General features: G+C 37.4%; 1 protein-coding gene across 3 annotated transcripts in view; it reads left to right on the top strand.

The window, feature by feature from the left end:
• The window catches only part of LOC107593733 (probable assembly chaperone of rpl4), a 77,295-nt gene continuing 62,310 nt past the window's right edge, over nt 1-14,985 (top strand). For all 3 annotated transcript variants that reach the window (XM_016283587.1, XM_016283588.1, XM_016283589.1), the window contains exons 1-6: nt 1-143; nt 288-437; nt 2,912-3,018; nt 4,525-4,648; nt 6,478-6,592; nt 8,633-8,701. In XM_016283587.1, the coding sequence (XP_016139073.1) occupies nt 30-143; nt 288-437; nt 2,912-3,018; nt 4,525-4,648; nt 6,478-6,522 (540 nt within the window). In that variant the 5' untranslated portion in view covers nt 1-29 and the 3' untranslated portion in view covers nt 6,523-6,592; nt 8,633-8,701. The remainder of the gene's footprint in view (nt 144-287; nt 438-2,911; nt 3,019-4,524; nt 4,649-6,477; nt 6,593-8,632; nt 8,702-14,985) is intronic.

Raw genomic sequence — 14,985 nt, 5'->3', positions numbered from 1 at the left:
AAGAGTGTATAGACAACTTTGACTTTGACATGGCAAGGCTGTACTGTCTGCGAGCGCTGGATATTGAACCCACTAACCTGACTATCCTGGACATGATAGGGAACATCTGCACTGAGCTGGGAGAAATAGAGAAAGCTAAACAGATATCCTTTACACATACTGTACTACCACAGTTTAATGGTCTTTGATATAGAAATCACTTGAATGTTTATCCTTATCCTTGTTTTGCATTTTGTTGAAGAGAGAATGATTGTATTTGAGTGTTACGGTCCTTGACAGAGGTGTAGGTGTATCTGAAGGCTGTGGAGCTCAGTCCAGAGGACGGCCACAGTAAGTACATGTACCTGGGGCAGATTCACACAGGCATGGAAGCTGTACAATACTTCCTTAAAGGAACTGAGGTCATGCTTAACACCATGGACAAACACGCCAGTGAGGCAAGACACCGCTGATACACAGTTCATGCATTTTAAATTCATTTTTGATTCACTTGATTGTTTTATTTACACATTTGTATATGCTACCTTTCAAAAGTTTGGGATTTTTTAAAGTCTACAATCTGACGGGTAGGATAAAATGTCAAGACACCTGAGCGCGTATTGTTTTCAGAGAATCACGTGGCCAACGAAAAACGAAGTCTCGCTTTCTGTCCAATCACGTGCGCGTGTCGGAATGTTCGAAACCCCTTACTTTACAAGTTTTCATTCAGACTTATTCAATTACATTTTAAATAACCAGTCATACAAGTAATATGAAGAATACAAATTATTTCATTTAAAAAATCATATTTGGCATATGCAATTCATATATGTGTACATTATTGTTCTATTACATCATATTGATATTCATATTGGCATTTAATGCCACAGTTTAATGGGTAAATTATTTGATCAGAGACAGAAATTCAACAAACAAACAAACACACACTGTTAGGCTTTTATTTGTGCACGTAACATGAGTCGATCTATGGAATTTGTGGTCGCTGCTTCGTCCGACGGAGCGTCTTTCACAGGCTTTTGGCTGCTTTATTTTTTATTAACCACTTTATTTTTTATTAACCACCAGATGGCTGTTTTTGACACTCGCGACGCTTTGAATCTTTTCCCGAAACAGTCAGAGGAAAGCCTCAGTGCTTCATGAGGCTTCATTTACCCATCACTAACTAAGATGAGTCAGTAAGTTATAGCCAGAATAAACCACATAGTATTTTTAACAAAACACAGTATATGTACAGTTGTAGCAGGTTAACACAGTAAAAGAAGATGTGATATGTGATGTATCTATTTTAAAGTTCCACAGAACCCTGAAAATGAGAGAAACTAGCTGAGACCAGATGTTAAACAGAATTTTCATTTTGTTTAGACCCCTCAGAGCTTTGGCTAATGAATAATGGATTGTGGTGCATTTTCCCAGTGGACAGCACTTTCTTTGGATTGATTACTAAGTTAGCTGCTGAATCAGAGTCATGCTTTCTGGAAGGCACAGAATTAGCACTGACATAATAGCAGGAGGCATTTAGTTATGCTGAGCTGGTCTCATAGTATGCCTGTGTGCGCCGTTTGCGGCTGTCTACACAGGACTGGTGAATGGAAAAGACAGAAGGGCAGATGTGTCTTGTTCCTGTAGGTGGAGAGCTATTGAAAACCAGCTGGTCACAGACATTGTTTTACATCAAAGCAAACTGTAATCAATTGCAATGACCACACAAACCTCAAGTTGCATACATTACTGTGTATTGGATTCAGATGCTGTGCATAATGCTCTGAGCATTGGGGCAGCCTAAGATGCACATCCTTAGTGGTCTAAATGACTTGTCTTGAGGGATAGTTGTAATTAGTTTGAACAAAGAGGAACCAGGATTTATTCAGTGTTAAGTGTGCAGTTCAATCTTTCAGCACTAGAGGGCAACGAAACATAAGCAGATAATGAAATCCTGTTGGGCAGTGGTTCTCAACTTCTCAACCTTTTTGTCTTGAAGGGCTACCATTGGCCAACACAGTATTCAAAGGCCGGCTAATTTTCATTTGTAGCTTTTTTTTAAATTTAATTTTCATTGGCTTCTTTTTTATTAACAGAAACTAGGAATGTTTACATATGAATTAAACACAATTTATTTTGGGATTCTAAAAATGTCAAGAACTGTGTAAAAAAAAAAAAAGCAAAACAAAACAAAAACTTGATGGGAGGGAAATATATATAAAATAAATATGTTTTCTGTATGTTTTTGCATGTTTTTAAAATCATTTTAATTAAGTTAGATTAATATATTAATAATACCATTAAGATTGTTAATAACAACATTTTAATTGAAATAATACTTAAAAAAAATTGTTATTTTGCAACCCTGAGGACCCTGGAGAATCACTGCTGACAATTTGCGTGTATCATAATTTCTAACTGTGAATATCTACTAAAAATCTTGCATGTGTGTTAAAAAATATTATTATAATAAATTAATTAAAAAAAATTATGATAATATTATAAGATTTAAAAAATAGTATAGATTATATTATATATTATTATAAATATTAAATATTATATTTCACCATCAAATATTATACATTTTTTATGGTATATATATGAAGCCATAGGATAGCAGTGTGATGAACAGGTGGCATTTATATTTTGAGAGTCTCGGTCAAGCAGTGAATAATGACTTAAATTTGGTCTATTTATCACTCACAGCTATCATGTTGGAATATAGTGCATGATTCTATGGTGATTTTTGTTCTTATTGGAGTTTGAGAGCCAGTGGTCACTAGGATGAACAGTTTGTTTTTGTTAAAAATAACATTAGACAGGTTTACAATAACATAAGGTGAGTCAACAATGACTTGGTGAATTATTATTATTATTATTATAACTTTTTTATTTATAACTCATTGTCATGTGTGGTTCTGTGCCCTGATAGGCTAGTGCGTTTGGAGCGGCTGCATTTCCATCCAAGTGTGCTGTCACAAAAAAGAACGTGTCTATGGCCTTCTGCTCCATCGCTGAGATCTTCTTCACAGATCTCTGGTAAATATCTTTCTTTTTTTTACACAGATATATGCTGACTCTTGTTCAGCTTCTGCCCATCTTTGTTTGCTCTGGCCTTTCTTACTCTTTTCATTTCTCCACCTTTTTGGCTTTCTGTACCTGATGAGATGATATGACAAACACACGCACACACACACACACACACACACACACAGAGACAGACAGACATACACACCTGGGATGCTGAAGACTGGAGCCCATCTGCTCTGAGGCCTGCAGAAAAGATCTAATCACAGACTGGTTGATAGAGGGATAGAAAGAGGGAGAGGGTTGGGAATTCAGGATTGGAGTAATGGTAGGAGAGAGATGAAAAAGAGATTTGGATTGGAGATGCGCTCAGTGTTGATTGTCGAGGATCTTGGCACGACATGACTTCATTTAAACCCTGAGATTGAAATTCAAAGCTTGAGGGAAAGGTCAGGTTTATTGACAATAAGTAAGCACCATACCATTTCACACATCGGTGTACATTATGAAGGTACAGCAGTAGCCTCTAGCAAAGTACAGTTAATCTCTGTGCCTATCCTCTTGATGTACTGTATGGTTGTGTGTGTATCGGGGTTGTTGTTATGTTTGCTGGAGGCGATAACTGGAAAATCAAGAGCAGAAAAGAGTGTGTGCTAACAAATAACATTTTCTTCACTAGTGTTGATGCCCCTGGGTGCTGTGGAAACTCTTGTTTAGTTCAGTTATTGGTCAAACCTGTAATTTTTTTTTGGGTGTAGACATTGTACCTTGACAAAGCTACACAATGTATGTTACTTTGAAATATGTGTGTGTGTGTGTGTGTGTGTGTGTGTGTGTGTGTGTGTATATATATATATATATATATATATATATATATATATATATACTGACCTGTACTTACTAAAATATATAAAAGAAAAAGTGGTCATAGTAAATTTTTTAATTATTTAAAACATTTTTAAATTATTAAAAACTTCTTGCTGACAAATGGGTAAAATCTAAGATTGGTAAAGTTTTCAAATTACCTTTTGATTAGTTTTTGGGGGCTGCACAAATACACATACCTTCCTCACAACCTTTACCACTTTACCTTGTCCTACCTTACTATACAACTTTCTCTGGTACTATTATTTTTTGTACCTCCTCTATTCTTGGCTGGATTATCATCCTTTTATCATATATACTTACAATTTCCTTATCTCATCCTGCTTCCTCCTGTTATATACTGCTTCCTTTTCCCTCTCATTCATCCTTGCTTTCTCTTATCTTATCCTATATGTTCTTAACATGCATGACTTCCTCTCATCCTACCCTTCTTCCTTTTATCCTATATTGCTTCTTCTCATCCTATATTTCTTACCATATATCATTAGCTGTTATCCTGTTCTGGAAAAAAAAATTGCACACAGTTTTTTACAGAAAAATATGTACCTAAACATGGTTGGTGTCAATGAGTTTAATAACTGACTGATTTTTATGGGCTTTAAATAGCTTTATAACTGTTTTATTGTTTGACAGCATGGAGGAGAGTGCTGCTGACTGCTGCAAAGAGGCCTTCGACAAAGCTTTACAGTACGATGAGCACAACCCTGAAGCTCTCCAGCTCATGGCCAGCTACCTGTTCAGCATAGAGAAAACTGAGGTACGACAGGAAAACTGCGGAGTGAATTACCCAGAATTCCAAGTCTCACTTGTTCACTGCAGCGTTCTGAGCAGTGGGTCATTATGCAGTCATAATTAGTGTAGGTGGAGAAGCTGAGAGAGCTGAGTCATGTATTTCTGAGAAGGAGACACAGATAGAAATTGTGTGAGCGAACCAGTGAGTAAGAAAGACGTGTATGCTTGTTTTTGCATGAGGGATAGATAAAGATGGCAGATGAGAGAGAGTTAGGTCACAGCTAATGAATTACAAGCCATTAATAGAACAAGCTTATTGAATATGGCTCGATGTGGGACAGATTTAGTACTAGTGCAAACACACCTGCGTTGATGCAGTCCCTCACTGAACCACTAGGGGGCAAACAGATATAAGACCAGTACCTCTGCTGAACTTGAGCGACCCTCTGAGTTGAGCTTAAGTCTGCAGCTTAAAGCTCTTGTATCATTTAAGGGTATTTTCACTTCAGAAGACACTTCCATTTCCCTTCAGAGAGCTGACAGCGAAACTTAACTCAACAGTCATTAACTTGAGTTTCTTTGTGTCCTCTAACCTCAACCCTTTTTCAGGCTTGTACTTTTTCATCTCATCCTGTCACTGCCTCTCATCCTATGCTTCTCCCTCTTGTCCTTTACCACGTGCTCTTATCCTGTCTATCTTCCTATTCATGCTATTTGCTATGCTTTACTACTTCCTCTCATTCAGTACCACTTCCTCTCTCTCATCCTATTCATATTCACTTCCTCTCATTATCCTATTATCCTTCACTTCTTCATCTCATACCACCATCTGTTATCCTACTTTCTGTCACGTGTTTCATCCTACACCACTTCCTATCATCTTATAGAGCGTCTTGTTGTCCTATTCTGCTTTTTGTAATCCTATTCTACTTCCTAATTGGTCATATGCTATCCTATTTCCTCTGTTCCTAGACAGTTTTCTCTCATCCCATGTTACTTTCTCTCATCCTATATTGTTCCCTCTTGTCCTTTACCAATTTCTCTTATCCTGCTCCATCTTATTCATGCTAATTCTTGTGTCTTCTTATGCTTTACTACTTCCTTGCATTTTATATTACTTCCTCTTGTCTTATATTACTTCCTCTAATCCTACTTTCTTTCCTTGTGTACCACTACTACCTGTTATCCTACTTTTTCATTTCCTTTCATGCTTTGCTACTTCCTCTTAGTCTACCACTTCTTATTGCTCATGCTATTTTCTACAGTACTTCTTTGCATTATACACAGTACTGCTTCCTCTCATCCTTTATCACTTCCTCATCTCATTTTCTCTCACCCTGACCTACTTCCTTTCATCCTATTCTGCTTCCTCTCAATGTATTCTACTTCCTCATACCACTACCTGTTGTTTTACTTTGTCACCTCCTCTCATCCTTTACCACTTTTTATTGTCCGTGCAATTTCCTACCTCTTTTCTTCTTCATATAGAGTACTACTTTATCTAAACCCTGTATCACGCCCTCTTATCCTAACTTATTTTTTCTCACCTACTTCCTCTCAACATATTCTACTTCCTCTTATCCTTTACTACGTCCTCTCATCCTATCCTGCTTCCTTTCATCTCATGCCACTACCGATTATGATACTTTCTCTCACTTCCTCTCATCCTGTACCACTACCCATCTTCTTATAGAGCTTCCTGTTGTCCCATCCTACTACTTGTCATTCTATTCTACATCCTAATTCCTCTCATCCTATACCTTTTCCTGAAAGAGGCATGTACCTGTATTTTTTACAATCATCATACCTAGAGGAGAGGCTCTTTCAAATTTATTTTATCATGTTTTTATGCAGGAGGGGCGTAAGTACCTGAAGAAGAGTGTCGTCATGGTTACCTAGCCTACAGAAAGAGGAAGAGTCATTGGCGAGCACAGAGCATGACATGGAGGAAGAAAAAGATCAGAATAAGGTGTGTGCACAGGTGTTTGTGTTCCAAAGGCAACGGAGAAATAAAGATAGGATGCATCGTGACCTCTCCTTTGACCTCTTTCTGATGGCATGGAAGGAAATAGTACTGTGCTTAAAAAGGTTTTAGTCTGGGAAAGATAAGGGAAGAAAGGAAGCAAACTAGCTTATTTTACCTTTGAATTTTTCTCAATGCCAGGCCAAGGCTGTGGCAGTCTGCTGCAAGGCTGGCTCTGGGGCCACACGCATAGATCCCTCATCAAGTGACCACGATTCGCCGCTGACAGTCTTGCGACTCTTAAAAACATTGTTTTTTGCTTAAGGCTACACGTTTCATGCTTTTTCAAAAGACATACTTTCATTTCCGTGTGCCTAAATGAATTTGCGCAGTTCATCTGTTAAGTAGGACTCTACGATGCTGAAGATACCACAGAAAAACAAGCCTCACCTGAACTGACTTGTTGAGGGAATTTATGAAAGTTGTTTACTTTCCTGCTGGTTAAAATTTCAGGGAACTTGCTTGGCACTAGACATAAATTTGTCATATGTAGATGCAGCTTTGCGATGTCTTGGCAGGTAGGAGAGTATATGCCTGTTTGAAGGTATATGCCTCTCATCAACTCTTTTTACAAAGCTGATTTAAAAACCATTTATTCAGTATAGAGACTAGAGATTGTGTTAGTATATACAATACAAAAATGAGCTTGATAACATCACAGACAGGCTACATTTAATGCAAGAGATTAAGTGGCCTTGATGGTGTGATGATATATTGAAAGAGAAGATAGTGTTTGTAAAGATGGATAATTGAAATGTTCATTGAGACCTTGAAAAAAATCAGTCACAACCAGAACTTTTATTTATTTAATGGCTAATTAGTCAAATGCACATCTAAAGATGTTTTTTTCCTTTTCCTGCTAGTAGAAAATACAATATTTGGCTTCTTCTGTCCTCAAGTAGTTCTCAAACAATGGTATTATTTGCAGTAATGTCATGACGAAATTCAAGCAATGTTGTGAATAAAAAATGAGAAGGTTTATCGAAAGCATGCCATCGATTACTACTGACAATAGCTTTGACGTCAACTTTAATTCTTCTGCTCAAATACTTTGTTTGATGTTTAATGAGTGAAGGTCTTTATGTAACTGAACATACAAACTATTAGTCAGTTTCATCATTTTATTCATAGACATGCTCCAGTAGATGTGTACAATGTACACTAAAAGAACAGAAATTAATACTTTTGTTCAGCAAGGACACATTAAATAAATCAAAAGTGACAGTAAAGACTTTTACATGGGTACAAACACAAGATTGATATATTAAATAAATGCTAATTAATTAAACATTAAGCAACAAAACAGTTTTCAGTAATAATGAGAAATGCTTCTTGAGCATCAGCATATTGTAATGAATTCTGAAGGATCATGTGACACAGAAGACTAGAGTAATGCCTGCTTAAAAATCAGCTTTGCCAATAGAAGAATAAATTACATTTTAAAATATTAAAAATATTAAAATAGGAAAATATTTATTTTAAATTATATTAATGTTTTTAGCATTATTTTTATATTTCACTGTATTTTCGAACAAATAAATGCAGCCTCGGAGAGCATAAGAGTCTTTTGTCAAAAACAGTAAAAAAAAAAAATAATACAGTGCCGTGAAAAGGTTTTTGCACCCTTCCTGTTTTCTTAGTTTTTTGCATATTTGTCACACTTAAAAGATTCAGATCATCAAACTAATTTTAATATTACACAAAGATAATGCAAGTAAATACAAAATGCAGTTTTTAAATGATGATTTCTTTTATTGAGGGAAAAAAGCTGTCCAAACCTGCCTGGCCCTACGTGAAAAAGTAATTGCCCCCTAAAATCTAATAACTGGTTGTGCCATGCTTTGCAGCAACAACTGCAATGACGTGTTTGCGATAACTGGCAATGAGTCTTTCATATCGCTGTGGAGGAAGTTTGGCCCACATCAAGACTTTTATCATCCTTGAATAGTTTACCTTTAATATTTACTGTATTGTTCTTTGTTTTAGAGCAACATCCTGCCTTATGAATCCAGAATAACAACAGCCAAACTGCTGATCGAGGCTGAGCAGTATGAGGTAAGATGATGGTCTACTCTAGATCAAATCTTTTAAGGAGAACATTTCAAATGTTCAGTCTGTTTAGAGAATTCATGCTTCAGAAAGTTCAACTTGAATGCTCCTCAGTAAGGCAGACCTGAAGTGTCAGTGAATGAGGAAGTGGAGCGTAAAGTACCTGTCAGCAATTCTTTGAGGTGGTAGTAATGTCGTCCTATACACAGATTCAGCTGATGAGCTGTTCTTAAGCTATTGGGCTAGAAATGATTTCATAATAGTGCATTGGTTCCATTCTAGAGTCAGTATGTATTTATCCGGTGTTAGCACAGTTTAATCCAAGACAATCCAAGCATGTTGAAAGACCTATAGAATATATCTTGTACAAGTACACTAATATTAGCTATATGTCTAACAAACAGGCTTAAAGCTGCCAGTGTTGTGTGTAATGAGAAGGTTTAATGTATGCTCTATTGCAGCTCTAGAGTAAACCATCACCATCATCAGCAGGACAGCTATTTGCGACCTAAAGATGTCTGTTTCTGTGGCTGTCGTGAGGCTGGTGAGGTGAACAAATCAGTTAGCTATACTTGTAACTCATAAGGAATTATTATTATTATTATTAAAAAACACTTTTGAGAACCAGATTTTGAATGCATGTGTTCCTGTTTCTGTTGATTGCATGCGAACACTTTAATAATGCCGTTCATGCTGTCTAGCTAGGCAGTTGACTTGTTTGTGAGACACAACCATTCAAAAGTTGAGGTGAATTGTATAGTCCTCCAGTGTTGGTTAGTAGTTTTGTCTTTTATATCAGTGTGACGGTGTCCCACAGCTCTTTTGGAGTTCTGAGCAAGACAGTGTTCCCAGTTAATAAGGCTAAGACTATAGATTTGTTTCTCTTTAAATCATTTTCTCCTTTTCTATCAGTGCTAAGGTGTCCTTTGAATAATGCAGGATTGGTATTTTATTTGCACTTTACCGTGACCTTTGCAGTTGAGTGTGAGTGTGCAGTAGGACCCTTTTTGTGCAGAGAGTGTGAATGGCCTGACACCTGTCCAGCACTTGGAGAGAGGTATCAGAAAAAGTGAGAGAACTGAGAATTTAAATAATAGCGAAGAGGAAAAAGGAAGGATGACGGGGTCGAGAGATAGAATGAAGTAAGGCAGGACCAGGATGAGATGCTGTAAAAGTGAAAGTCAATTTTTGAGGGAGAGAGAATGATAAATTGACAGCTGTGAGGAGCACACTTTTCTTTAGTTCTTTTTCATACTTGCTTATGTTTTTTCGGTTCATCCTGAGGAGACAGTGAAGGACTGAAGGCTGCAGCCTGACTTTTAAAAAGCATCTGCTCTCTTTTAGCTGAACACAAATAGAATCTCCTCTCAGCATGGGGGACATATTAATATTAAAACCAGTCACCTGGCTGTCTGTCAAAATGATGCCAAAGGTTGCAGGGTCGTCTCTGCGACAGCGGGTGTTTAGACAGAAGCCGGGCCCCCCGGCAGCAAGGCCCTTTGATTGGACATCTTGGAAAGGTGAGCACTTCTAAACAGAGAGAAAGGGAGAGGGAAAGAGAATGATGGACTAGCTCTAAAGATACTGGTGTAAAAACAAAATCAGTTTTTAAACATTCAGCATAATAAAAAAATAAGGCCTAGAAAAAAATTCTACCTAGTGTCATGGCATAAACGTACCTGGGGCACTTTTTAGCGAGACGCGAAATACGTACCAATAAATATATATCACTGCAGTTTCCAAAATAAATGAACATTAGAGGCAGTAAAACTCCGACACCTTTTATTCCTTTTCACACAAATTTACAGAGTTTCGATTAATAAAGCGTAATTTTTGCACAATTACTTGAAGAATATTATGTTATGACTTATTTTACAGTGTTAATATGCTGGGAGATTTTAAAACTGATGCTTCTGAACGTTAGCACCGCACATATCCAGCTTCATATCTATGGGTTTTCAGCAACGGTAGGTTTGTTCGGTAGCTCACGGAGTACGGAGAAGTACTTGAGAGATGAGGAGCTCCGGTTCGAATCCCGTGTAACCACGGTTCGACAAAACAGTTCAAATCTGTGTATTAGGAAGCTGAAATGGCACGGTTGCATCAACAAGTGCGTTTTTATATCAGTTTTGCATTTGTTAACACTATCGGGTAGGTTTAGGGTTGGTGTAGTAATTTTTTCGATACCTTGACTTCGATACCGGTTCCTGAACAATACTTTTTTCGATACCAATTTTATGAAATCAGTTATAACAAAATCGCATTATCTAAAAAAAAAAAATATTGGTTTCATTTTACAGCTTGTTGATGTTTATACAGACTCAAAGACTCATCTCCTGAGCCACTGCACAAAGGATTAAAATGTAACCAACACAATAAATCAGTGCAAATAGTTTTAATAAAGCTCAAATAGTCTTCAGTTTATACATCTGTTATAGGCTACATTTACACTAGTGCGTGTTCGTTTTAAAATGCATAGCTCAGACAGACTCATCATTTCTATTAATTTTCCACTGATTTACTGATGAGCATTAGCAGCTTCCAGCACTGTCTGCTTGTGTTCTCTCTTCCACGATCGCTGTTCTGAGTCATATTTCAGCAACATTACATGGCCAAAACACACATTAGACGGCAATCAGAACTTATTAAAACACTCGATGGTGGTTTAAAGTGAGTTTTGAGTAAAAGCGGAATATAAATCTTATTTATCGTCTTATGTAGAATGATGTGTGCATGAATGGTCACGTAACACGCGCTTTCGGACGTGTAGTAGGAATGGACTTCTGCATATGATTGGAGCTCCACGCAGCTCCCAAGTCCCGCACTACTCTCCATGGGAAATTAATGACTTCCGGTCTGTCGTTTGTCAGAGATAGTGGAAAGCCAGCTTGAAACGCAGCTGAAACGCCGGTATGACGAGGATCGTTTTCATTTGAAAACAAAAACATACTAGTGTAAATATAGCCTTACATCTAAGGGGGCTGGGACGCATTCACACTACAGCCTCACGTGTGAGCCAAATCTCTAAACCGGTGTTTACTACAGTAGTAGGTGTGTTCGATTTGACCCGGACCGACTGTGTAGACTGATCGGTGTATTACAGTACCACAAGAGCTATAGAGAGCAGACTGCTCCGTACACGTTCGAATCGCTCTTGCGGATGTCAAAATACTGATCGATCTGAGCCGCACCACTTCTAGTCGAACACTAGTGCTGCAAGCTTATTTGCTCACTGACGTTGATGAGATTACCCCTTAGGTATCGAAATTTGGTACCGAACGGCGAGAAGTTTTTCGATAATCGATGGTATCGCGGCAATTCGGTCGGTGCCTAAAAAGTATCGAACTCGATACCCAGCCCTAGGTGTAGGGCATATTTCCAGCACGATAGAGCATTAACTTTTAGCGACAGTCCACAGATATTTTAATTCTGAACTGCCGCAATACGTACCTGAAGCAACATAATAAAAACACAGCAATACTTACCTATCAACGTAATAAAAACATACCAGGGTTCACATATTGAACCCGTGTTTTAGCGCCACTCAGTGGACATTTCTCTTTGAAACTGCGGCGAAACGTGCAGTAAGGTACGTAAAAACGATGTTGCACAAAAAGTACACAGAGGTACAGTACGTATTTTTATGAGACCAGGTTGCCTAAATTTCTCAGAGAACCTATTTTTGTAATATATGTCATATTTTACATGATTCATTGGTACACACCAAAAAAATTTAAAATAATAATAAAATAAAAAAGCGACTGCTTAAATTTTTTTTTAAGAAAAAACAACTGTGGTTTTCTTTCACCATGAATTATTTAGTAATCCATAGTTTTTACTTTCAGAAACCACAATTTTTATAGCATTTTACACAAAAATTGTATATAATGCAATGTACATGGTAGTGTAACATAATTTTTTTTTTTGTTTCTGGTCATTTATATTTAGTGAATAGTAAAAACTGTGATTTATAAATTGATATTTAATTTGATTTCTCTTTCATCTGTATTGAAAATGGCTATATTCGTAGCTAGTTCAGACTTTGGTCAAATAGAAATAATCCAGTGTATTGATTAACCTAAATCTCATTTTCCCCAAAAGTATCCACCTTTTTCTTGTCGTAAAAATGGGCGCGGCCATTTGGAAAATATATGGGTATGGCTTCCGGTTTCATCTGCGTCCAGCTATTTTTAGCTGAGCAAAACAGTTTGTTTTGCTGCTTGATATTGAAAGTTGGTGTGTCTTATCATATTATTTTAATGTATTATCTGAAATTATGAACACACTGGTTTGTAGTGCAAACAGTTTTACCGTTTACTGCACGTTGTTATTCTCCTCGTTATTTACCTATAGCGGCTAATGAACCGGAAGTCTCACCCATAGGCTTACTTCCGTGTTGAAGAAAAAGGTGGATAAAACTATTTTTTTCTAAAAACATGAACAATTGAACAAAGTTATCATTATTTTTCATATTCTGACACCGTATATTGAGGTAAAATGTTGCAATACTTTGAAATAGGGAGTTTTTTAATTTCATGTTATCCTTGGGAGGGAGGGAGGGAAGGCTCTGTTCTTATTATAGGGGTGGAGTGTATAGAGTATATGTAAGTGCCCTTGGCTGTAATGTCCTGCATAAAAACATTCAGTATTAGTTTGGTTGGCTATGTATGTAACTGTCAGACAGTGGCAATTCAAAATGAGTTTTGAGGACTCAAGAGAGAGAGAGAGTGAGTGAGTGAGTGAGTGAATGTGTGTGTGTAGTTTCAGCACATGCTGCATGAGCTAACTCAATATTAGCAAGGCCTTTTTCCTGCTCCACTCCAGCTGGGTCAAAGCCTGACACACTTTGTGACAGCACAAGATTGATGTCTTGCTTTGCTAGTGGGCTGAACAGAGGGAGGAGAGTAAGAAAAACACAGGCAGTAGAATGAATGGGAGGGATGGAGAGAGCAGAAGAGATATAGTTGTATGAAATGCAGTAGTTGGGAGGAGAAGTAAGTCTTGCCCTTTAAAAGTGGCGAAAAGTGGTACTGTTTAATGTCAGTAGCGGAGGAATTAATTATCTGTAAAGAGGGAGATATTTAAAAGAAACTCAAACCCTAGGGACCAACACACAAGGTTATACACACACCTAGACCCCTGTGCTACTTAGACCATTGGAGCTAATGACCACACACCAGCGCACTACTACAAATAAAACTGGAATTTTTACTTTTTGTCTGTGAACACAGCAGCCTGCAACTCAGTCAAGTGGGCAGTAACCCAAAAAAGTATCTATACTTAAGATACACTTAAATTTATGAATGTCATTGCACTACATAACAAAATATTAGGTTAAACCTCTTTTCGTTAGGGTTGGTTTTGGTTAAACTTAATTCATCAAAATGGCTAAGAAAGTTTCCACTTCATTTGTTTGCAGATTTCAGTTTAACTTCTTTTTTGTTATTCAGTAACTGAATGGGATTCATTCAGACTGATCCAAATTGTGGCTTTTGTGACCAAATACTTTGTGGAGCATATGTGAGTTTATTTAAAGGGATAGTTTTTCATCCAAAAATGAAAAAATCAGTCACCATTTACTTAACCTGATGTTGTTTTGATGCATGAACCAATACCTCTTTTGAGCCAAATGTTTTCAATGAATCGATTCATCCTGTTAGCAAAACCGGTCTGAATGATTCATTCATTTTTGGGTCAACTATCCCTTTGAACAGACACAAGGACATGCTATTGTCCAAGCAATAGTATGTCAGTTAGCTCTGAGTTAGGCTCTTTGGAAATTATTTAAAGTACTTAAAGGGGTCATATGATGCAATTTCAAGTTTTCCTTTCTCTTTGGAGTGTTACAAGCTGATTGTGCATAGATAAGATCCCTGAAGTTGCAAAGACTAAAGTCTCAAAACCAAAGAGATATTTTTTATCAAAGTTAAGACTCTGCCACGCCCCCCTAAAACGGCTCGTTCTAACACGCCCCCACATATTTACGTCACTATGTGGAAATATTTGCGTAATGCAGCCCAAATGTTCACGCAAAGAAAGAAGGCATGGTTTCAGTAACCGCAGTTAGTATTGAAGCAGCCATGTCAGGGAGACGCTGTGTGATTCTAGGTGAAAGCAAAAGCACTTTATTTGGCCTTCCATTTTTTTGGAAAGTAGATGCATTTAGGAATCTTTCAGATTACTTACAACAGAACAGTGATGCATTTTATGGACGAACGTTTTGTGAACCTAGGAGAGGAGGTAATTCTGACTTTGCTATGACAATCTGGCGCTTCTGAATCAGCTACTGT

The sequence above is a fragment of the Sinocyclocheilus grahami genome, unplaced genomic scaffold (assembly GCF_001515645.1).
Source record: "Sinocyclocheilus grahami isolate Dianchi unplaced genomic scaffold, SAMN03320097.WGS_v1.1 scaffold175.1, whole genome shotgun sequence".
In the NCBI taxonomy this organism is placed as follows: domain Eukaryota; kingdom Metazoa; phylum Chordata; class Actinopteri; order Cypriniformes; family Cyprinidae; genus Sinocyclocheilus; species Sinocyclocheilus grahami.
The sequence above is the reverse complement of the archived record's forward strand: the minus strand, read 5'-3'. Positions and strand labels throughout refer to the sequence as shown.